Consider the following 24,924-nt stretch of genomic DNA (forward strand, 5'->3'; position numbering starts at 1 on the left):
TAATATATTTAAAAAACAGGGATGCTTTTGAAATTTTTCGCATATATCTATTTGAAGTATCATAGAATTAGTATAATAACATACTCAAAGTGATAAATGAGTATGTGTACATACACATGGTGGTATACTGATGATGGGAGTAGCTACACGCGAGTGTAAGAAAAACTCGTCCTTAGTTACAATAATTTCATTTTGTGCACCTCCATAGGTATACAATATATGTTTAGTTGAACTATTTGTTTGTGAATTGGTGTTCTTATCTCTTCCATCATACATGAATATATGGTGACATATATCGTTGGTAGTTTTTTTATGTAAATAATAATATAAATAATATATTAATAATGATAGAATAATAATTTTATAATTTTATATTGGTGCACTTTAATATATTATTGTAATTATATAATTTAGATTCAGATTTATGAGTAATTTAACTTTTAATAATAATGACATAATTGGATAATTTATATGCAAATTTAGGGGGTATTTGTATTATTTTTATAATGGCATAGGTGGGTAATTTACACAAAGATTAGGGGATTACTTTAGATTTTTTATAATGGCAGATGTGAGTAATTTAGATACATATTTAGGGGGTTACTTTAGTCTATTTTTATAATGACAGAGGTGGATAATTTATTAGGAAAGATAATCCGATGGTTATTATAATTAGAGTTGTTGGATTGATGGCGGGATGTTTCTGATTTTTGTGAGAATTTATAGGATTTCTCTATTTTCTCAGAGTGTCCACCTAGGATCCTATGTGGCTTCACATGAAGGCTCCAAAGGAACCTCCAATTAGTAATAGTAATGGATGCACAACAAAAACTCCTGCTGGTTGCTTTTCGTAAAAGAAAACAAGGAATAACATCACAACTTACTCTTATGAGCGTAGGCGTACAGATTCATCTCTATAAATATTTCTGAGAAATGGGCTAGTACAATGAGATTGACGACGCTTACATGCCCTTTAGCCATGTCACATGTTAGTGAAAAAGAATAAGGATTAATTAGTCAAAACAAATACTTGACATGCAAATGACAATAGATCGGTATAAACACAAGTTAATACCCATGTATAGAAAGTGGTCCTGGTCCATCCGTCCTGAAATCATTAGAAAAATATTTTGACACCTAATTACTATATTAATTATGATAGTTAATATTATTATATCCATACCTAAATAATCTTACATATGATTATGATTTGCAGCTAGTGAAATAATAATCGCTCAAAATCTTGCCCCAATGAAACTAAATACATCTTGAATCGCAAACGGAGTATAAATCTGAGTGTACATAGCGTTGACTTTGTTGTTATTTTTCTGCAAGAAAAATGGAATTTCTTTCCAACCACGTCATGGGATCGTCACAGCAAGGCACACAATCAAGCACCCCAAATTCAACCGAATCTTTTGCCATCCACAGCAGCCGAAAACCAGCCCAACCGCTCATTTCTTCTTCTTCCGACGCAAGAAAGAAGCACTGCCCCCCTGCACCATATGCCTTTTCTCTCAATTTCCAAGGGACCATCGCCCTCTCCTCCCCCGAGCCCCCACCTGTATGCGACCTGTGGTCCGGCATTTTCCCCGGTAGCCAAAAACATGGCCCTACCGATCTTCATCTGCAGCCCCAAGTGGGCTCGCCTGTCTAAAAAAAGCAGCAACTATGGCCGCCAAACCCTTTACCTCTCTTTATATACCTTTCTGATCTATTGGCCGCATGCACTTGTGACCCCCCCCCCCCCCCCTCGATTTTGTTTCAAACCAATCCATTCCTCCTGGTTCCTCCATCGTCGCAAACTCTCATCCCCATGGGTAATGTAGTTATTCTGCTAGCATTGATATTGATTGTTTCCTTTGGGATTTGGTGTTTTTAAATATAATGTAAATGTAAATCTGGCTTCCACTTATGCTTTCACTGGTTTGGTTTTGTTTGATGTGCAGCGAAGCTCAAGATCGGGATCAACGGTGAGTTTGCGGCCTCTAATATGAGTTCTGATCTTACTTAGTTGTGTGGATTGTGTGGGTTTGATTGAGCTTTGTGTTGGTGGCGCAGGGTTCGGCAGGATTGGTAGGCTTGTGGCCAGGGTTGCGCTTCAGAGCGATGATGTCGAGCTCGTTGCTGTCAACGACCCATTCATCACCACCGACTACATGGTATATCCTCATCTTCTCGCTCATTGCTTGATCTGTTGCTTACGGGTGTGTAGTGGTGTATATGTTGAAATGTGCCTATTCGATGGTGCTAGATCCGTACAGTTTATTCGATTTAGTACTTTTTGGATGCAGAACAACGAAATCATACGGGATCATATATTATGAACAATTTGGCAATTTGGTCCTTATTGGATGTGCAACAATTGCAATATAGGGGATTATGTTTTCTTGAAAGGAATGTTTATATTTGAAGTAGATGTCATTTATTATATCAACTGGTTAACTACCTATTCCATCAAGCACATTGACCAGACAACGATGGTTGTTATACTGTTCAGGATATTTGAAGTTGTTATGTGGTCGTTGATCTGTGGATGCACTTATTTGTTCCTTTCTCTGCCTGCCGTGTGTTTGGAATCTGGATTAGTATTTTTTATGATGATGCGTTATTTGGACTATCTATTTTCCAAGGTAGAACTTGAATTTGTAGCTCCTATAAAACTATTAGTATAAAAGTTTATAGCAAATCTATGGTTTGGATTATATTTTAGTTCCAGTGTTGTAGGTGTAATACCACCTATAGCACCCAAATCTAGAGTAGGAGTATCTTATAAGTCTCTCTTTGATTGGATTGTGTTGGAATTCCTATTCGTGCATTCAATAAGTTGATAATGTAGATACTCCAAATAGTTTTTTTTTGTTGTATGGTTCCTGAGTATGGTTTTTTTTAATTTTATTTTTGCAGACCTACATGTTCAAATATGACAGTGTCCACGGACAGTGGAAGCATCACGAGGTCAAGGTCAAGGACTCAAAGACCCTTCTCTTTGGTGAGAAGGAGGTTGCTGTGTTTGGCTGCAGGTTTGTTACCATTCTTTTTCATAGTAATTTCATACCCAATTCAACCGTCGTGGGCTAATGATTGGTATTTAGGAACCCTGAGGAGATCCCATGGGGTGCAGCTAGTGCTGAGTATGTTGTTGAGTCTACTGGTGTTTTCACTGACCAGGAGAAGGCTGCGGCTCACTTGAAGGTACATTCTTCTACTTAGTCTTTTGTGATCCTAAGATGCACTCTATAACCTAAGTTTTGAAAGCACCTAATGGTTTCTATGCTTGCGTTTGCAGGGTGGTGCCAAGAAGGTTGTTATTTCTGCTCCTAGTAAGGATGCCCCCATGTTTGTTGTTGGTGTCAACGAGAAGGATTACAAGTCTGACATTAACATTGTCTCCAACGCTAGCTGCACCACCAACTGCCTTGCTCCTCTTGCTAAGGTTCTCTTCATTACGATGTTTAGTTTGGCATTTTTCATTGGCATCCTATTATCTTACGTTGGGCATTATTTTTGCTGCAGGTCATCAATGACAAGTTTGGCATTGTTGAGGGTCTGATGACCACCGTTCATGCCATCACTGGTAAGCTTTGCAATAAGGTTTAGTGTAAAATTTTGTTCAGTGTTTTTATCTTTACATGATGAGTGTGAATCCTTTCAGCCACCCAGAAAACTGTTGATGGGCCATCAGCTAAGGACTGGAGGGGTGGAAGGGCTGCTAGCTTCAACATCATTCCCAGCAGCACTGGAGCTGCTAAGGTTAGAAAATGAACTTTGTTCTTCTTCTTCTTTTTTTTTTGCTCGTGCACAGACTTGAATGTCACTATTGGCATGCTTCACATAATAATTATGTAAATATAAATTAGTATATAGTCACAAAATTTCTCAATAGAAACTTGCAATCTAAATTTTCTTCAAATTACTTTCTTGTTCTGGGTTTTTTTGTCATAGAAGTTTGGTGCAACTTGATTTCATACAGGCTGTTGGCAAGGTGCTTCCTGCCCTCAATGGAAAGCTGACCGGAATGGCTTTCCGTGTACCCACTGTTGATGTTTCTGTTGTTGATCTGACCGTTAGACTCGAGAAGTCTGCTACCTATGATGAGATCAAGGCGGCGATCAAGTGAGTTTTTGCATAGTTAGTGTTGTAGCTTGTTTTTTTTTACAAATTCATACATTAATATTTGAATTATTCTAATTAACCTCAAGGGCTGAGGCTTTGTAAATTGATGTGGTTAGTGCTTTGTAAGTTGATATTTAAAAAATTCTTTGTAGGGCTGAGGCTGAGGGTAACCTCAAGGGCATTTTGGGTTATGTTGAGGAGGACCTTGTTTCCACTGACTTCCAGGGTGACAACAGGTATTATGCATATAGAGATATACTATTGGTGGAGAACTTTTTGATAGTTTATATATGTCACGATATTCTTATAAGTTTCTCCTTAGACTGTTCTGTGATGGTTTTCTCAATCGCAGGTCCAGCATCTTCGATGCTAAGGCTGGCATTGCTTTGAACGGCAACTTTGTTAAGCTTGTGTCTTGGTATGACAACGAGTGGGGATATAGGTTAGTAGCCTCTACTAGAGTTTGACCTCACAATGAATTGCGCTGTTGTGCATTGTAATATCTAAATCCTAACTCATTTATCCTTTGTATATTCTTTCAGCTCCCGTGTGATCGACTTGGTACGCCACATGCACAACACCAACTAGATGAGCGAGCTGAAGGTCTCGTGCCGTGATATAGGGGAGTTGCTGTTTCTTCCCAAGAGAAGAGTATAGAGCCCTCTTCCGAGAATAAATTTTTTTGTATGGAATCATGTCTGAAACAATATTGGGTGTATCGTAGTGGTTGGTTGAGCATGTAATAGCTCATATTTTGTCTGGTCTATGTACCCTTATACTTTAAATCAATTGTAATATCATTTTTCGTCATGCATTTTCTCTCTGAATTACTGCAAATTTCCTCTGCTTCTTTCTCTTAGCTGTTTGGTTGCAAGGCATCACCACTGCTACTCAGAATTCAAAATCTGAAAAATGGAATTTCTTCCCAATCACGTCATGGGATCGCCACAGCAAGGCACCAATCAAGCTCCCCAACGTCAACTGAATCTTTTGCCATCCCACGACCACTGAAAACCAGCCCGGCCGCTCGTTTCTTCTCTTTCGATACACAAGAAAGAAGCGCACCTCCCTCCACCATACACTTTTTCTCCCAATTTCCAAGGTCTAAACATTTCGACCCACAGGAAAGCTTCTCGAAACCATCGCCCTCTCCTCCCCGAGCCCCACCTATCAACAACATGTGGTCCGACATTTTCTGCAGTAGCAAAAAACAAGGCCCCGCAGATCTGGGCACCCGGCAGCCCCGCGTGGGCCTACCTGTCTAAAAAAGGCAGCAGTCATGACCGTCGAACCGACCTCTCTTTATATACCCCTCCAATCCATGGGTCGCTCGATCATGTTTCAAACCAATCCATTCCTCCTAGTTTTCTTCGTCGTCTAGTATCTAGATTAGTATTTTTTTATAATGATGTGTAATTTAGACTATCTGTTTTCCAAGGTACATCTTGAATTGCGGCTCCTATAGAACTATTAATATAAAAAATTATAGCAAATCTATGGTTTGGATTAGATTTTAATTCCAATGCTGTAGGTGTAACAGCACCCAAATCCGAAGTAGAAGTATCTTGTAAGTCTATCTTTGATTGATCTGTGTCGGAATTCCTATTCGTGCATTCAATAAGTTGTCTGTTGCTTCAGAGATTATTGAACTGTCATTGGCTGCTGAAAAATCAACGTGGCCCAAGGTAACTCGGAGCAACCGTGGTGAACTTGGAAGGAGATATCTTCATCCACATGATCTCTTGTTGCTGGGGTGGATTACTCTTTCATTCGGCTCATCCATGCCCGGCTTAGCACCTGAAACACAAAACAAAGTGAAGGATGCTCAGTTTCTAAATTGAGGAATGTGGAGTACTCACTCCTGGTTGTGATGAGTGAATTGTCAACCGTGCGGTGTGATCGTGTGCTTGGTCTTTGGTTGCAGGTACACGGGTGTCGAGTGTCGACGGAGAGCTGCCGTGGAGGTGCTGTGGTCGATGGACGGCGGTGAAGGGCAGCCGGGACCGGAGGTCGGGCCGGGCGGCAGCTGTGGCGTCCACTCCTGGATCGAGGGCGCAAGTGCCGACGGAAGGCGGGTTTCTTGGTTTGCGCCACAAAACCAAGCTGGCGGACGGCGGTTGAAGACGCCAAGTCGTGGAGGCACGGGCGTCGGTCTCGGGACTGGCGGAGGAACGGGCGTCGGTCTCGGGACTGGCGGAGGAACGGGCGTCGACGGCGTCTAGGGCCTCGCTGCGGGCGAGGAGGTGACGGGCGTCGGGCGGCGTTTAGGGCCGTCAGGAGGCCGAGGCGGGAACGGTGTCCAGGGCCACGGCGTGGAGGCGGGAATCTTCCTGCGCGTGGAGTTTTGGCGGTTTTCTCAAAACCGGCCACCTACCCGGGTTTCGCGGACCCTCCAAAACCGCGGACCGAATCTTCATCTACGTGGCGGCATCGCGGAGAAGACTTCGATTCGAATAAAGAACCCTGACCGTCGGATAAGATCATGTAGATATTTCCGGCTTAGCCCCTACGGGCGTTTTAGTCTCTAGTTTAAGTCTAAGGGTATTTTGGACCCCTGCGTGGGCACCATAAATACCCCCTCACCCCCTCTCTTCTCTCGCCCCCCTTTTTTTTTTGCCTGGCGCCCAGACCGCAGCACCCCTCTCTCCCAGGCGCCCCTCCCTCTCTTCCTTCCTTCTCCCTTCTCCTCTCTAGGGATTGAGGTATTAGCCATGGATTTTTGAGACTTTGTATTAAAATTTATCGGGAAAGGAGGCCCTAACCTCCTTGTGCTCTCCGGGCTTTTGAATTTGCATCAATTTCATACTTTGTGGCCTCCATGAGATGAGTTTTGGTTCTTCACTTTTTGTTCCTTGTGCATGAGATTGAGGACTGTTTCTAGATGATTTTGTGACTCCTTGGGGTGCTTCTAATCCATCTAGCCTAGTGCTAAAATCCCCGGAATCACGAGCCCCTTCAATTGGAGATTTTCGCGTTCTAGAGAAAACCCCGCTCTTGCTCCGATTTCTTCCGATCCCTCTTAATTTGTGAGGACTTTTGTTGAAATATTTTGGGGATGTGTTCTTGAAGTCATCATCTTCATCTCCCCAAAATTTGAGCTCCTTTGGACTTGATTTGATCCCCCAATCATCAAGATTTCCAAAGGTCGCGGGCTGGAAAAATCATTTCTGGGCACGGGCAAAGTTTTTCCTGTCACCGGTTAAACCGACGCTTGTGATATGTTGCGTCAGATCAACCGGTGAGTTGGTTTTTCGCGTATTAGGGTCTTTGGCCTTTCTGCTTGGTTGCAGCGGTGTATTAGTTCCTTGTGCATCGGTTCAACCGGTGAAGCTTCACCTGCTGTGCCTGCGTGCTATTTTGCTCGTTGCACCGGTGTATAGAAGTTCATCTACGTCGGATCAACCGGTGTAATGAGTAGTTCATTTTGGGATCTCTCTGGACAATAGCACCAGTGTTTTGAATTTGATTTCGTCGGTTTAACCGGTGTTCAGTGGGTCCGTCTTGGAGCCTCTCTGGACAACTGCACCGACGCTTGAGTTTGATTTTGTCGGATCATCCTGTGTACTATCGCCGGTTGAACTGACGCTAGTTAAACTGTAGTGTCGGTTTAACCGGTGAGTGATTCTTATCTGCTGCCGGCTCTGTGACGTCGGTTGAACCGGTGAAGATTTTCTTCGCACGTCGGTTTAACCGGTGTTCATATACCGTGCTATCTTTGCTGCTTGCTCTCCACTCTTGATCCGATCTCTTCGCGGCTTGCTCCTAGAGTTTTTGCTTGGTGTCTAGCTCAGCTATAGCTATACTTTGCACACTCTAGAAGAGAGGGTTTGTGTGTACTCTTGGGACTTGACCAAATCGGTTTCGCTCGTGAATTTTTTTAATTTGCTCCCATTCACCCCCTCGGGTCGCCTTTTCGGTCCCTCAATTGGTATCAGATCTTGGTTAAGGTTTTCATTACCCTAACCGGTTCGAAAATCATTTGGCGACCATGGCAAGTCTTAGTAAGATCTCTGTGTTTACCAGCGAGGACTATGCTTACTGGAAGGTTCGCATGCGGGCTTTCTTGCAGAGCTTGGGAGACGAGGTTTGGAATATAACCAAGAACCAGGCTTACGAGGTGCTTGCCATTTGGGTCACTACTCTTCAAGTGACCGAGCACGAGGCTAACACCAAGGCTGTCAATGCCTTGTTCGCTGGCGTTTCTCGTGCGGAGTTCTCACGCGTCCAGGGTTTTCAGGAAGCCCACAAGATTTGGACGTGCCTTGAGAACTACCACGAGGGCACACCTCAGGTTAAGGCTAGACTTTTCGAGACTCACCGGCGTAAATATGAGAACTTCACACAAGGGCCGGGTGAGAGCATTGGCGATATGTTCAGTCATTTTCAATCGATTTTGAACAAAGTCAGTGCTAATAGATCTGCTGATGCCCTTGACTACACAGAGCATGAGAAGGCTCTCAAGTTGCTCTACGCACTTGACCGCTCTGTGTGGGATCTCAAGGTGAACATGATCATCGAGTCTGCAGGCTATGAGACTCTGACCATGAATGAGCTCTTCAGCAAGCTCAAGGCCATTGAGGTGGATAACCAGACACGAGCCAAGCTCAATGGTGCCCCTCCTTCCAAGAGCATCGCTCTTGTGACTGGCCCAGGTGGATCGAGCTCTAACGCTAACTCTGCTCTTGGCTTTTCTCTTGCCTCTTTGCCTTTTATTACAGATGAGCAGTTGGAGACGCTGGGCGACGACGTCTTGTGCCTCCTCATCAGCAAGTTCCAGCGTGTCTGCCACAACAGGCAGAGGCGAAAGAACCCCGGGTGCTACCACTGCGGCGATCCGAACCACTTCATCGCCGACTGCCCCAAGAAGTCCGGCGGTGGCCAAAACAACAACTTCGACTACTACCGCCACCGCGACCGCGACGAGGGAGGCTCCAACAAGGAGCGTCGGCGCCACAAGCACCGCAACCGTGACCGGGACAAGGGAGGGCGCTTCGACAAGGAGTCGATCAAGAAGCGCTTCCAGTACAAGGCCAAGAAGCGGGAGAAGGCTTTCTTGGCGCAGCTCAGCGACCTTGATAAGAGCTCCGACATCGACCGCTCTTCTTCATCGACCTCCGACGATGACGACAAGAAGAAGAAGAAGCGGGACAAGGAAGCCACCGGTTTCATCGGCATTTGCTTGGCGGCCGGTCGGTGCAAGAGTTTCTGCACCATGGCGGGTGAGGCCAATGGTGCTCGTGCGTCTCCAGGTGGACATGCTACACCGACGCACGACGACTCTTCTCCTGGATCCGAGAGTGATTCAGAGGAAAACTCCACTATCGACCTGCTTGATACTGAGGTTAGGGAGTTGTACGCCGCTCTCGACAATCAGAAAAAGCTGCTTAAGGAAGTAGCTAGAGAGCGTAAGTGGCTTAGGGCTGAGCTGGCTTGTGCTAGAGAGAAATCTGGTGAGGATGAGTGCGCAGGCTGCATATCTCACATGAATGATCTTGTTGCTCTCCGTGCCAAGCATGATGAGAATGTAGCGAACTTGGATGTTGCCAAGATCTCGCTGGCTGACGTGTCTCACGAGCTAGCTAGGGCCAAGCATGAGCTTGAACTAGCCAAGGACGCTCTTATCGTTAGTGATGTGCTTGAATGTGATGAGTGATCCATCTTTAAGTCTGATCTAGCTTCTTTGCAGTCTAAGTTTGCTACTGTTGTGTGTGAGCTAGAGGAGCTTAGGTCTAGGCCTGTTCTGCTTGGTGCTTGTAAGCTTTGTCCCACGCTTAGGTCGGAGCTAGATGAGAAGAACGCCTTGATTAAGTCTTTGGGGAAGACTAAGGTCGGAGAGTCTAGCCCACCTATTGATTGTCATGTTTGCCCTGGTCTGATTTCTGATTTGGATAATCTTACGGTAGAGAAAGCCAACTTGGAGAATGAGAACACATATCTTAGGGCGATTCTTAGTTGGGTTTCTAGTAGTGAACCTCAGTTGGGCATGATGATCAAGCAGTTTAAGCGTGGTGATGGGTTTGGGGTCGGTTACACCTACACGAAGTCAGACTTTGACATGCTGTATGGTAAGATCGGCAAGGCTGCTGGAGTTCCAAGTTATCTAAACACTGCTAGTACGAGCACGCAGCCTTCGCTCGTTGACCCCGTGGATGGTGTGCTGAAAGAACCACAAAAAGCCCCTCCACAGAAGCAGGTTTGGGTTCCAAAGCCCGATGAGCTGAGGAATCCCCTCGATACGTTCCCTTCTTCCACAGCCCAGGTTGCCCAGAAGAAGAGGGCTGCTCCTTCCCGTCCAAAGGCGGGGCCTCCACCTCCCAAGAGAGATGTGAGGTACCACTGCGAGTACTGTCACAGAGATGGTCACTTGGAGGAGTTTTGCTTCAGGAGGAAGCGGGCTGTGAGGCGTGAGCAGGAGAGACATAACTCGGACATGTACTCTGTTCGAGTACATGGTCCTCCTCGGCATGGTGGTAGGCAAGATGCTAGGGCACGCCGTGTAGGTGGAGGACAGGGAGACGGTGGTGATTACCGTGCTCCAGCGGGTGGTCGCTTTGCCGGTCGTGCTCCTGGTCGTCCTCAGTATGGCTATGGACCACGAGACCGAGGCTTTGGAGGAGGTTACGAGACACCGCGCTTTCCTCGCGGTGGTGGTCGTCAGCCTCGCGGTAGACGGGACAGGGGATACGCTTTGCCTAATTTTGCTAACCCTTCTGTAGAGCAAATGGCTCGACACTGGTTTGCTTCACACTTTGCTAACCCCAGTGTTGGGACATTTGCTCACCCTTTGTCTCGCTACTGATGTGCAGGCCGGAGGCTTGGAGAATAGGTGGATCATGAACTCCGGTTGTTCGCACCATATGACCGGGAATGACAAGTGGTTCTCCAGCCTCACCCCGATGCGCTCAAAGGAGTACATTGTGTTCGGGGACAATGGAAGATGAAAGGTACGTGGAATTGGCATTGTTCGTGTTTCCGATCACTTTACCCTGAGAGAAGTTGCTTTGTTTTCGAACCTTGGGTTCAATTTGCTCTCTGTTTCACAACTTCTTGATGAGGGGTTTGAAGTTTGCTTCAAGGAGGGTTGTTCTCGTGTTTTAGTTTCCAGGGATGATTTGGGTTGCCGGATTTTTACCTCGCGATCAGGTTTTCTTGGTTGACTTCTCTAGAACTTCTCTTGGTCCTCCTTGTTGTTTGTTGGCTGGTCCTTCTTCTGATTTGTGGAAGTGGCATAGGAGACTTGGACATTTGAGCTTTGACTTGTTGTCGAGACTTAGCTCACTTGGCATGATCTGAGGATTGCCCAAATTGAAGTTTGAAAAGGATCTTGTTTGCCACCCGTGTCGCCATGGGAAGATGGTTGCCACCTCTCATCCGCCGATTAATCAAGTGATGACCACTCACCCTGGAGAGTTGCTACATATGGACACAGTTGGTCCTTCTCGGGTGATGTCGGTTGGTGGGAAGTGGTATGTTCTTGTGATCGTGGATGACTTTTCTCGCTATTTTTGGGTCTTTTTCATGAGAACCAAGGATGAGGCTTTCGAGTTTGTTCGAGACTTGATCTTGAGGTTGAAAAACGAGCTACCCCATGCCATGAGAGCGATTCACAGTGACAATGTCACAGAATTAAAAAATGCTCATTTTGACACCTTTTGCACTGATCAAGGTCTTGAACACCAGTATTCTTCTCCCTACACTCCACAGCAGAATGGGGTTGTAGAGCGGAAGAATCGGACGCCGGTTGAGATGGCTAGGACGATGTTCGATGAGCATAGGACTCCTAGAAAGTACTAGGCTGAGGCAGTTAACACCGCTTGTTATGTGTCCAATCGTATTTTCTTGCGTGCTTTCATGCACAAGACTTCTTATGAGTTGCGATTTGGATGTCAGCCCCATGTTGACCATCTTAGAGTTTTCGGTTGCCGGTGTTTTGTGCTGAAGGAAGGAAATCTTGATAAGTTTGAGTCTCGATCGTCTGACGGTGTTTTTATTGGTTATGCTTCTCATTCCAGAGCCTACCGTGTGTTGATTATTGATACTAACATCATCAGAGAGACTTGTGAAGTCACTTTCGATGAGACTGCACCGTGCAATGCATGTCTTTAAAGTTGCAGGAGATGATGAGCTCGGCACCTCCATCTTTGAAGATGAGGAGGAAGAAGCTGCGGAGGGTGATGCTGAGGCTACCACGCGTGTTGTGGACCCAGCTGCCTCCGCCACAAGCTCGGACGATGATGACGGCCCCGACCCGACTACATCTACTTCCCGAGGGCCGATTGAGCAGGTGACTCAGCCTTCACCAGCTGCATCTGAGGAGACACCAATTTTGGTTGAGGAGGAGGCAACTTCAACAAGTGAAGCACCGCGACACATTCAGCATCGTCATCCACCTCAACAGATGCTAGGTGACCTCAACGAGCGAGTCACACGGTCCAAGGTAACAAGTATCGCTGTCTTTGCTCATTCAGCGTTTGTTGCCTCTTTCGAGCCCAAAGATGTTGGACATGCACTTTCTGACTCAAATTGGGTCAATGCCATGCATGAGGAACTCGAAAATTTTGAAAGGAACCAGGTTTGGGTTTTGGTTGAGCCTCCGCCTGCTTGTAACCCTATTGGAACCAAGTGGGTTTTCAAGAACAAGCAAGGTGAAGATGGGTTGGTAGTGCGGAACAAGGCTCGACTTGTACCCCAGGAGTTTTGCCAAAAGGAAGGGATAGATTATGAGGAAACTTTTGCCCCGGTAGCACCCTTAGAAGCGATTCGAATTTTTCTTGCTTTTGCTGCTTCCAAGGGTTTTAAAGTTTTCTAAATGGATGTGAAATCTACATTCTTAAATGGTTTTATTGAAGAGGAAGTTTATGTGAAACAACCCCCTAGTTTTGAAAATCTCAAGTTTCCAAACCGAGTTTACAAACTTCAGAAAGCTCTTTACGGTTTGAAACAGGCACCTAGAGCTTGGTACGATAGGCTTAAAAACTTCTTCCTTGCTCAAGATTTTAAAATGGGATGTGTTGATAAAACATTGTTCCTCATGCGCTCTGACTCTGACTTTTTGTTGGTTTAGATTTACGTGGATGATATCATCTTTGGTGGCTCTTCTCACACTCTTGTTTCCAAGTTTTATGAGCAGATGTCCAGGGAGTTTGAGATGAGCATGATGGGTGAGCTGCAGTTCTTCCTCGGGCTGCAGATCAAGCAAACTTCCCAGGGCACGTTCGTCCATCAAACCAAGTACACCAAGGACTTGCTGCGGAAGTTCGACATGAGTGACTTGTCTCCTCAGCCGACTCCGATCAGCACATCGATGGTGCTTGATGCGGACTTGGATGGCGAGGCGGTTGACCAGAAGGAGTACATGAGCATGATAGGCTCCCTCCTGTACCTGACGGCGACCTGGCCGGACATTCAGTTCGGGGTCGGCCTCTGTGCGCGGTATCAGGCTTCACCGCGCACCTCCCACAAGTAAGTGGTGAAACACATTTTCAGGTACTTCAAGTTCACTCCTGAGTTCGGTCTTTGGTATTCTGCGGATTCATCTCTTGCTTTAGTTGGATTCTCGGATGCCGATTCTGGCACTTGTCACTTTCTCGGTACATCGCTGGTTTCGTGGTCCTCTCGCAAGCAAGCTAGTGTAGTGCTCTCTTCCACAGAAGCCGAATACGTTGCCGCTGCTACCTGCTGCTCTCAAATTCTTTGGATGAAACAAACCTTGTAGGATTATGGGTTGAGTTTTGGTAGGGTTCCCATCTTTGTAGACAACATGTCTTCCATTTGCATTGCAAAGAACCCAGTGCTCCACTCCAGAACCAAACACATAGACATCAGGTTCCACTTTTTGCGAGATAACCATGAGAGAGGCCACATAGACATGATCCATGTACCATCCGAGAGGCAAACAGCAGATATCCTTACCAAACCACTTGACCTTGAGACTTTTGCTCGCTTGCGAGGGGAGCTTGGGGTTTGTTACCCTTTTAGTTGCTAATTTTTCTTTGGTTAGCTTTGTAGTTCTTGATTCTTTTTCTCTTCATTTTTCTAGTTTTGGTAGCTGCATTTTGCACTTGCATTGTATATTTCAGCATTTTTGCATTGCCTCACTTGCACTAGCATTCTTGTATACATTGCTATGACCTCCTAGGGCTTGCTAGTGTGAGTTTATAAACGTGATCATGAATAGTTTCCTCCACTGTGTATATGATATCCTCTGAGTTAAGCTATTTTGATTTGAAAATTCGAAAACATGATCACCCTGTCTTGGCTATTAGCATGTTAGGGCGTGTTGATATGCTTTGCTATCTTATTCATGCTAGTGTAGCTTCTTGATACTTAACTTGTTGCAATTCATCCTGGTTCAGCAATTCATATTTGACATGATCTAAAAATTGATAAAATTGCTTGAATTGTGCTTGAAATAGAATGGAAAGATCCAGGTGGGATTGCTTGTCGCACTGATCGAGCTTTCGGGACGGCTCACTTTGCACTTGTGAGAACTCGGGCAAGGCTGTGCATGACTAAAACGAGTGTCTTAAGCTTCTGATTGCCTTTGGCATAGGCTTGGCCTCGTTGCTAAGTAAAGCATGACAAGCTTTCAACCCCTGACATTAATAATTGGTTGATATAATTTGATTGCAAAATGGGTGTTTGTGACATGTTTTGGTTGTTTTGGCTCACCTGTATGAGTTTGATTAGCACTGATTTCCATTTCCTACTTGTTAGTGCTAGATCATGGGTGATGTTTTTATTTCTGTTAAACTGAACTTGCTAAGCTCTAGACATGATTTGATATACCCTATTGAGTTAGATGCAGGTCTTGTTTATGGATGCACACATGCTTGTGACTAGATGTTGCTCATATCCTTGTATCCCTGAATGCTTTCAATTACACCTCCTGCATTGCATTCATTGCATATCATATTTTCAGGGGAGTCTTAGTTTCAGGGGGAGTTTTAGGTCTGTTTAGCCTTGATGTGTGTATGTGCCAACATGGGGGAGAAGTTTAGTGATCGAACAAAGGGAGAATTGTTTGATTTTTGAGTGAACCAAAAACTTGTTGTGCACAGGGCTTTGAGAGTGCATACATGAGGTGAGAGTTGCACTGGTGAGGGGGAAATGCATTTCAGGGGGAGTTTCTACTTTGTTTGGCTCCTGGTTTCCTTGTCACTTCTACATGACTGTGTCAAGCCCTGCCTCTATCCTTGAGGAGTCATGCTTGTGTTTGATCGATTGCGTCGAGCCGTTGCCCTTGTCTTAGGGAATAGATCTTTGCCTGGTCAAGTGACTTATTCTTGATTCTTTGTTCTTCTCGGTATTTGTTTCTCTCTTAGTTCATTTTTTGGTTCGATTGTGGTGTGTTGACAATGCACTCATCAAGGGAGAGATTGAGGAATGTGGAGTACTCACTCCTGGTTGTGATGAGTGAATTGTCAACCGTGCGGTGTGATCGTGTGCTTGGTCTTTGGTTGCAGGTAAACGGGCGTCGAGTGTTGACAGAGAGCTGCCGTGGAGGTGCTATGGCCGATGGACCGTGCGGTGGACGGCGGTGAAGAGCAGCAGGGACCGGAGCTCGGGCCGGGCGGCAGCTGTGGCGTCCACTCCTGGATCGAGGGCGCAAGTGCCGACGGAAGGCGGGTTTCTTGGTTTGCGCCACAAAACCAAGCTGGTGGACGGCGGTTGAAGACGCCAAGTCGTGGAGGCACAGGCGTCGGTCTCGGGACTGGCGGAGGAACGGGCGTCGACTGCGTCTAGGGCCTCGCTGCGGGCGAGGAGGTGATGGGCGTCGGGCGGCGTCTACGGCCGTCAGGAGGCCGAGGCGGGAACGGCGTCCAGGGCCACGGCGTAGAGGCGGGAATCTTCCCGCGCGTGGAGTTTTGGCGGTTTTCTCAAAACCGGCCACCTACCCGGGTTTCGCGGACCCTCCAAAACCGCGGACCGAATCTTCATCTACGTGGCGGCATCGCGGAGAAGACTTCGATTCGAATAAAGAACCCTGACCGTCGGATAAGATCATGTAGATATTTCCGGCTTAGCCCCTACGGGCGTTTTAGTCTCTAGTTTAAGTCTAAGGGTATTTTGGACCCCTGCGTGGGCACCATAAATACCCCCTCACCCCCTCTCTTCTCTAGCCCCCCCCTGTTTTTTGCCTGGCGCCCAGACCGCAGCACCCCTCTCTCCCAGGCGCCCCTCCCTCTCTTCCTTCCTCCTCCCTTCTCCTCTCTAGGGATTGAAGTTTTAGCCATGGATTTTTGAGACTTTGTATTGAAATTGATCGGGAAAGGAGGCCCTAACCTCCTTGTGCCCTCCGGGCTTTTGAATTTGCATCAATTTCATACTTTGTGGCCTCCATGAGATGAGTTTTGGTTCTTCACGTTTTGTTCCTTGTGCATGAGATTGAGGGCTGTTTCTAGATGATTTTGTGACTCCTTAGGGTGCTTCTAATCCATCTAGCCTAGTGCTAAAATCCCCGGAATCACGAGCCCCTTCAATTGGAGATTTTTGCGTTCTAGAGAAAACCCCGCTCTTGCTCCGATTTCTTCCGATCCCTCTTAATCCGTGAGGACTTTCGTTGAAATCTTTTGGGGATGTGTTCTTGAAGTCATCATCTTCATCTCCCCAAAATTTGAGCTCCTTTGGACTTGATTTGATCCCCCAATCATCAAGATTTCCAAAGGTCGCGGTCTGGAAAAATCGTTTCCTGGCACGGGCAAAGTTTTTCCTGTCACCGGTTAAACCGACGCTTGTGGTATGTTGCGTCGGATCAACCGGAGAGTTGGTTTTTCGCGTGTTAGGGTCTTTGGCCTTTCTGCTTGGTTGCAGCGGTGTATTAGTTCCTCGTGCATCGGTTCAACCGGTGAAGCTTCACCTGCTGTGCCTGCGTGCTGTTTTGCTCGTTGCACCGGCTTATAGAAGTTCATCTACATCGGATCAACCGGTGTAACGAGTAGTTCGTTTTGGGATCTCTCTGGACAATAGCACCGGTGTTTTGAATTTGATTTCGTCGGTTTAACCGGTGTTCAGTTGGTCCGTCTTGGAGCCTCTCTGGACAACTGCACCGACGCTTGAGTTTGGTTTTGTCGGATCATTCAATGTACTATCGCCGGTTGAACCGACACTGGTTAAACCGTAGCGTCGGTTTAACCGGTGAGTGATTCTTATCTGCTGCCGGCTCTGTGACGTCGGTTGAACCGGTGAAGATTTTCTTCGCACGTCGGTTTAACCGGTGTTCATATACCGTGCTATCTTTGCTGCTTGTTCTCCGCTCTTGATCCGATCTCTTCGCGGCTTGCTCCTAGAGTTTTTGCTTGGTGTCTAGCTCAGCTATAGCTACACTTTGCACACTCTAGAAGAGAGGGTTTGGGTGTACTCTTGGGACTCTACCAAATCGGTTTCGCTCGTGAATTTTTTTAATTTGCTCCCATTCACCCTCCTTCTGATTGTCTTTTCGGTCCCTCGTAAATATACACACCCATATCTAGTAGTAACGAGGGATCTCATCTTCTGTCAATCACCACCTTAATGCCTGCGCGAAGCAGGCCACGTTGTCTCTGTTGTCATCAACTTCACCGCATCATAGTAAAAGTTTCAACAAATTTGATATCCAATTCAAAGGATGGTACTACAGTTTAGTGGTTGCGCCCTCGTCGCCCTGCCACTTAGGCGACACCCTCATCGCCGCCCATCGCCTTGAGGATTGTCTTACCATCCCTGGCGGACACTAGCAGCGCCTCGCTCCCGCTCTGGTCCACCGCACTCAGCCACTCGCAGTCATGCCCCACTGCGCATGACGGCCATAGCGGCGTGGTCGGGTCGCCGTTATCATAGTACAGAGTCCACACCTGTATGCCAGTCGACGGCAACCCCCGCACGTCGGGGAACCACTTCTGCTTCGCCCCCTTGGCGTCAGTGTACATGATCACGGTGGCGGCTCCCGCGGAGCCCGCTTTCGACACCATGTCCTCATAGTAGATGTCACCGCACCGCATCTATGGAGGAGCTAACATTGAAATTGGCGTTCGCATGGATCTGTCGCTGTGTCTAAGTAGTGAATCTTGATTCAGGATCACCAGGATGCATGGAGATGGGGTTAGTTGAGGTCACCATCAGCAGCGAAGGCATGATTCGGCTGCTCTGGCTCCCTTTTTTTTTCAAAACGCCCCTGAAAGTGATCGAGTGCTCTAGCCTAAGAGGGGGAGGGGGTGAATTAGGCACTAATAAAAACTTAGACCTATGGCTCCAACTAGTTTGCACAAAACTTAAACTAAAACATGCTATCTAGATGTGCAACTAGGTTGTTCTAGTGTGAAACCCCTATCCCAAAAGAGTTTAGCAACATATAGCCTTTCCTACCAAGAAACTATTCTATGAAAGTAAAGGCACACAAATTGCTAGTATGAAATACGGAAGCTTAAAGAGAGGGATAGGAGATAGCAAACTCTTGACGCGGGTGTTTATCCCGTGGTTCGGTTAGCCACAAAGGCACACCTACATCCACGTTGTTGTAGCACTCACTAAGAGTATTGCTACTCGGCCACCAAGTTTCTTCCGTGAACTCAATCACGGTCACCTTGGCCCCGGGTTCCACTAAGGAGCTTCTCCACAAAGGATGGGGGTCTCCACGTCCCCCGCACAAAGTGTCGTCGCCGCTCCACACCAAGTCGGAGGGTCGATGACGTTGCCGGCGAGCTTCACGCTCCAAGGTGCCGGTGCACCAAGCTCTTGTTTTGGTTCACTAGAGAACCACAGCACAAAGGCTCAAGGCCGTGCAATCACACTCACTAAGAGCTAATCTAGCACTCACACTTTACAAAGCTAGTGCTATAAGCTAAGGATATAATCTATGAGCTCTTGTATGGCTTTGAGATGTTCTTGGATGTGTATGAGGTGTCTTGGGACTCCAGCAATCTTCAAATGGCCGGGGTGAGGCGTATATATAGGCCGCCAAGTCTTGTAGCCGTTGCTCCAACGGTCAGCAGAATTCTGCGTATCACCGATTGAACCGATGCCTCTGGTAGGGGTAGCGTCGGTTCATCCGGTCACTCACAACCCAAAGTAGCCGTTGAGCTTCTGACAGCTGATGCAGTGATCACCGGTTGAACCGATGCTTTGTACCGATGCATCACCGGTTCATCCGGTGCTTAAGGATCTTCTCCTGGGCGCTGACGTCATTACACCGATGGTATGCACCGATGCCTCACCGGTTCAACCGGTGCTGAAGACTTGTCTCTTGCGCGACTTGCATCGTCTCTGGAACGTAGGACGCCCAATGCACCGATGCCCTTTTTGACCCGTCGGTTCAACCGGTGCCTATAGGCTGACTTGGCTTCGATTCCCTTCTGCACCAAACTTCATAGCGCCGGTTCTTCCGACAAGCGTCGGATGCACCGATGCCCTTGGCGTCGGTTCTTCCGGTGCTCCTGATCCGAAGAGCTTTCAGGGCGCTGCCCTGAGACCCGCGAGGGGCGGCTCCGCCTATCTACGCTTATCTTCTCTTTCTCTTTGTCATCACTTGAACCTAAAAGCCTGAGAATGATCATCTTAACAATCATATTAGTCCAAGTGTTGTGTTGTCATTCGATCACCAAAATCACTTGAAATGGCATAAAAGGTGCCATGTTCCTTACAGCCCCCTAGTTTGGATCGTGAATAAAGCGTGATCCAAATTAGGAGTCCAAATGTAAAATTTCAGATTAGACATTTACAATATCCCGAATCATATATTTTTAAAAATCCTCGGGGTCTATTGTAAGTCCAGATCACATATTTATAAAAGTCTCCCTTAATTCTGCAAAACAACATCTGATTCGACGGCTCCGCTTCTTCTGGCGATGGCCGCCGCCGCCGCCGCCATCACTCTCAGGGTTCAGTTCCTGTCAGAAGGGCAAACATCCAAACACCCATCTTTCGCTCAGGTCCTTCCCTACCGCGTGATCTCCACTCTTGTGCTCTGCTCCTGCAGTAAGACGTCGCGGTAATAAAAGCTGAGTCAGAGGCTACGCGGGATGTGCTCAAGCAGGCGGGCGCACTGTCGTCTTCTCTTCCAAAGCATGGCAGCTGTTTCCTACATGAAGTGTTTTTGTTGTTCTCTTGGGCCGCCTGATCTAGTAAGGTAGATGGATATGGTTCGTGGTGGATCAAACAATCATACATGGGTCTCTGTTCTTCTTCTTCACAGGCTCCAGCAACGGCGTGCATTACAATGACTCGGTGTGCCATAGGGCCGTGATGAATGAAGCAATCGATAGGTCCGTACTCAGTTGTATACTTCTATGAACTGTTCATACTTCACTTTACTGATCGTGCAAAATCGTGCCCGGAAAAGACAGAACAGTAGGTAACATGACATGCCGCTCGTATTTCCACATTTTATTCTCCATACTTCGATCCATTTTATTCTTCCTCTGCATCCGGTAATCTGCAGCACTCACAATCATCAGGAACCTGGAGATGAGTTCATGCAGCTGTGTTCAGTTAGTTTCAGTTGTCCACTTGTCTTCATGTGCATGTGCTACCTTTACCGACACACTGTCCATAGGTGTGCTAGAAAAGGTTGGGCAGCCCATCATGAACTTGCAAGGCGTCTATCTGATTCGCCTTCCCAGGATCCTCTTGATGTCGGACTGGAATCCTTTCATTTGGCTCATACTATTCTCTGTAAATTTGGTCCACAAGACAAGGATTTCATACTTAGCTTGTTCCTCGTTTCAGCGAGCATACAGCTTCGCTATTGAGTATTGACGCACGGGAGTTTGCAGGCAGTGCAATGGTGATGAGACCGCCGGCCGTGCCTACTTCGTAATGAGAGGGAGAACAGGCAATTTTTCAGTACTTGCGTTGCAACAGCTTTTTTCTTATTTGAAACGAAGTACGAAATGAGAGTGCAAAGGTAAGAATTGAAGGACGCGCGAATGAGATATTCAGTTCTCGAACTCTAGATAAGACTTGCTCTGGGATGTTAATTTTAACTGACAGAGTTTGTTCTTGATCATGACTCGTGACACGTGAGGAGGAACAAAAGCTAAGGATTGCAGCCTCAACTGGTCTTGGCAGTCATCGGCGCGCGCGACAGCTCTCCTCGAAGTCCTCGCGCGTCGGTGCGTCATCGCGAGCGCGCCGGGCGGCCAGTCGTCGCGTACCGCGCGCATGCTGCCGTGCCATCGAGCCCGTCCATCTGGGCGTTGCCCCACGCCTCCACCGGCAAGCGCTGCAGCCCTCGTCGTCGCCGCCCGTGTTTCGGCGTCAAACCTCGCCGCCGCGATGGCGACCACCATGTCGATTAAGGCAGCAGTCGATTGGAACTTCTCCCTGGCATGGTGGAACACGTTGCGAGCCATCTCGTTCATGGGAGAGCTGGCGGTGGAGGCCTCAGCGGCGTCACGCCGCCGCCAGTGGTGCCCGCGCCAGTTGTGCTCTAGGGGTAGTCGGTATTTCATTTACCGTCCAGGGTGAGGGTGGACGGTAAATGAAATACCGTCCACGGTCCGCGTCCACACCCTGGACCTATTTCAGACGTTCGATCTGGCTTGTGTGGCCGAGATCGGCGCGGATAGCAGCGAATAGCGAGGCCCTCTCCGCCTTCACCAAGATCTCGCGTTCACCTCGCGACGCGGCTCCAGCGGTTCCCTTCCACAATGGGCTGACCGGCCTGAGCTCTCGTGCGCCGCAGCGGCGATGGCACCGTCCAAGGAAGCAGCGCCGCCAAGAGTCGCCACAGAGGCAGCAAGTGTCGTCTACTCTGTGCCGGCGGGCTGCGGCCGCGGTGTGAGCGTTGGCGCAGTTCAACGGCTCCAAGGTGTGATAGAAATATAGAATACAGGTTGACATGGAGATCGGCCGGAGATCGTTGTCTTGCCGGAATTTGGAGCACACTGATTCCGTGTGAACCGCTTGGAAGTTGGAACACGACTCGCTTCGCCCGCCTGCGCCCTGCGCCCGGCCGCCGCCCAACTGCAGTACGGCGCCGAGGAATGTCACACCCGGTTTTAAGGACAAACCGAATGCATAGCTATATATATGCCATGATCAAGTTTCATACATATAGAGACATCATAAGTGAATAATCAGTACAGTATCACGAAAAAGAGAACTAAAACAAATAAAAGACTATCAGAGTTTACAGCTTATCCTGGAAACGAAGGCTTCATACTTCACAGGCAAACGACTGGGGGTTGCATACGCCTAGAACTCGGCAACATCTTCAACAGACTTCATACATCTTTCCTTCTGAGCAGCAGTAAGCAAGGGTGAGTACACTTATGGTTGGTACTCAGCAAGGCCACAAGAAATAACCAGAAAATGATTTAAATCCATCTTTAAGTTTATTAATCATGTGAGGGTCCAAGCCGCTCCTGACCGTGAGCACGGCTAACCGGTTAGTTTTAACTCTGCAGAGGTTGTACACTTTCACCACAATTCGCGTAAAAGTTCCGAAGAACTTTGAACCCAACCACGCATATGTGCTGATCAGGCACAATACCACACTTCCGAGGTGTGATTGCATAGGGACGCTACGAGGCCTTTACAAAGATTCCCTAACCCATGACAATCCGCTAAGGTTTCAAGCCAAAGCGGTCATAACACTGTCCTAATGAGGTGGTACCTTACCAAAGGACCATTAAACAATACCAATTGCCCCAAGAGGACCGAGCTATACCCCGTCGATGCATCCCCTCTTGCCCTTTCCGTAAAATTGTCACAAGCTAGAGTCTCTAATTAATCAGACAAGACCAGAGCCATATAGTATTGTGGTTGTACTGTTTTCTTGGGTGGTTCTCCATGTTCCAATTAAATCATCATAATACTCTTGTAAATAAGCATAGATAGAAAGATGGTTAGGGTCACTTGCCTTTCTCCAATAAAAAGCTACTCTTACGGCTCTTCTGCTCTTGCTCATACAAGCTTCTTGATTCTTTAAGCTTCAAACAACGATCTTTCTACTCGAAGCAATCATCGGGCAACATACAAAGCAAACAATAGGTACAACTAAGAATAATACACCAAAACAAAATAAAGGCTTAAAAGAACACACAAAAGGATAGGGCTCGTTGCTACGGTTACAACAACACAAGAAACGCGGAAAACGAAGCTACGGTTGAAAAGAAACAGCTATCGAAAGATTTGTATTATTATTGTACAAAAAGAACTATTAACTTTATTTATTTTAATTAGAAAAATCATATGCAAAAATATTTAAAAGAAAATATATTTGGTTCTAAGTAACTCATATTATGTTTTCATTTGCAAAGCGAGGTAGAACTTAGTCCAATTTTATTCAATTATCTATGTACCACTTACTAATTAAACAGTTTATTTGAAGGAGACATGTGAAAGCATCTAAACGCACAACTTTATATGATTCTTATTGAACTAACAGATTAAATTACAAATACATTTGATTTGATATTAATCAAGTTAACATTAGTGGTGAAAACCAGAGTATAGATCTAATTATCTTTTAATTAGGAAATCTAGTTGAAAGGATATTAATAAAATTAAATTTATATTTAATTTTAAAACAGGAACTACAATACAACGGAGCTACTAAACTATCTCTTACACTAAAACAAGATTAGCGCAACGAGGACGAACAAAACAAAACCGAAACGGTCGATCTATAGGCTAAACAAGGTTGCAGGGGCTTATACATGATTAACCATAAGCGAGAAGGACTAGCAGGGACAAAAATGCAAGACACCAAAAATAGTACTCACGATTTGATGAGAGGGCAGGGTCGGATCGAGTTGCTTGAGGGTGCTTTTGCAAAAGCTCGAGAACCAAACGTCCATGGCGGACAAGCCTCCTGGAGACTCCTGGCGCTTTGCTTTGCTGGATTTCAAATGCACGAGAGACCATGGTGAGATGGGAATAAAGAGAGGAGAAAGAGACAGTCTCGTTTATGGAACTCGCCGTCGACAGGAGTCCTCGGGATGACCTGAAATTGGCCGGCGGCAACCAGTGCAGGTGCTGCTCCGCGGACGGCGGCTCTCGGGCGGACGGCGGTGTCCGGCGATGGAGGGGCGACGAGGGCCGGCGAAACGGCTTCAGCTCGACGCAGTGATCGACGTGGTGGCCTTGGATTTGCAATCCGTGTTACGGCTGCGACGAATCGGCAACTGACGGCCGGCGGCGGTGCTCGCTCCGGCGAGCTGCTGTAGCGAGGGCGCACGCGCACGTGCAGGAGGGGCCTCGCGGCTCCTGCTGCCAGAGGCGCGCGAGCAAAGGGGCGACGGCACTTAGGGCTGGGCGTTGATCCACCTGCAGCACCAACGGAGATCGCCCAGAGTCTCGGCTTCGCGAACAGGCAAGCAGCGGCGCTGGGCCTGGGACGCCTGGTGGTGGCGCGTAGGGCGCACGAAGGCCCGCGAGGCAGCAGGGCGATGCAGGTGGAGGCGGCGGCGTTCCTGGTGCCTAGCGAGAGGGGCGATGCAGGGGGTCGCGGGACACGAGCGCTCGCCCTTTATAGGCGCGTAGCCCTAGCCTGGGCATGCTCACCACGGACTCTAGGGGCGACGGTGCAAGTTCCTGGCGGGCTGGCACTGGACACGGGCTGCGACGTTGAGTCAGGTTGGGCCGAACGGCTTCGGGCTAGGCTGAAGCGGGTTCATTCATGGGCCTAAGAAGGTTCAGTCTGTAGGCGGCACTCGGCGCGCTGGCGAGTATGACAGGCTGGATGAGCAGTACTGGGGAGAGCAGATCCGAGAGAGAAAGAAGGAAAAGAAGGGTTGAGCAGGCTGCACTTTTTTTTTAGGACGCAGATGGTCGGGCTTGTGTGACGCGTATGCTGAGGACTGCAACGAGGGCCATCTGATCTCGAGA

At 47.4% G+C, this 24,924-nt stretch overlaps 2 protein-coding genes and 1 long non-coding RNA gene across 3 annotated transcripts; 1 reads left to right on the plus strand and 2 right to left on the minus strand.

Moving 5' to 3' along the window:
- Positions 1-1,538: 1,538 nt before the first annotated feature.
- Positions 1,539-4,930, plus strand: LOC120676902 (glyceraldehyde-3-phosphate dehydrogenase 3, cytosolic). Its single transcript, XM_039958233.1, has 12 exons — positions 1,539-1,820; positions 1,950-1,973; positions 2,062-2,162; positions 2,908-3,023; positions 3,096-3,195; positions 3,290-3,436; positions 3,517-3,577; positions 3,656-3,753; positions 3,974-4,116; positions 4,269-4,352; positions 4,469-4,558; positions 4,659-4,930. Exons 1-12 carry the CDS (start codon positions 1,817-1,819, stop codon positions 4,702-4,704), a joined length of 1,014 nt encoding a protein of 337 aa, XP_039814167.1. The 5' UTR covers positions 1,539-1,816; the 3' UTR covers positions 4,705-4,930.
- A 12,835-nt stretch (positions 4,931-17,765) lies between these two features.
- On the minus strand, positions 17,766-18,095 carry LOC120674970 (probable glutamate carboxypeptidase LAMP1). The gene has a single exon (XM_039956063.1). The coding sequence runs from the start codon at positions 18,093-18,095 to the stop codon at positions 17,766-17,768; it is 330 nt and encodes a 109-aa protein (XP_039811997.1).
- Positions 18,096-22,860: 4,765 nt separating this feature from the next.
- On the minus strand, positions 22,861-24,326 carry LOC120675928. Its single transcript, XR_005675541.1, has 3 exons — positions 24,041-24,326; positions 23,820-23,934; positions 22,861-23,042 (listed from the first exon to the last, which is right to left on the minus strand). It is a non-coding gene; the product is annotated as an uncharacterized LOC120675928 (long non-coding RNA).
- Between the last annotated feature and the right edge of the window lie 598 nt (positions 24,327-24,924).

Source organism: Panicum virgatum, chromosome 5N (genome assembly GCF_016808335.1).
Source record: "Panicum virgatum strain AP13 chromosome 5N, P.virgatum_v5, whole genome shotgun sequence".
NCBI lineage: Eukaryota > Viridiplantae > Streptophyta > Magnoliopsida > Poales > Poaceae > Panicum > Panicum virgatum.

Excerpts from the sequence above, each read along its gene's own strand:
- LOC120676902 (XM_039958233.1), top strand. Across the intron at positions 3,024-3,095 it reads GTTGCTGTGTTTGGCTGCAG|GAACCCTGAGGAGATCCCAT; the intron begins GTTTGTTACCAT and ends ATTGGTATTTAG. Across the intron at positions 3,754-3,973 it reads GCAGCACTGGAGCTGCTAAG|GCTGTTGGCAAGGTGCTTCC; the intron begins GTTAGAAAATGA and ends GATTTCATACAG.
- LOC120674970 (XM_039956063.1), bottom strand. The coding sequence starts at position 18,095 with ATGCGGTGCGGTGACATCTACTATGAGGACATGGTGTCGAAAGCGGGC.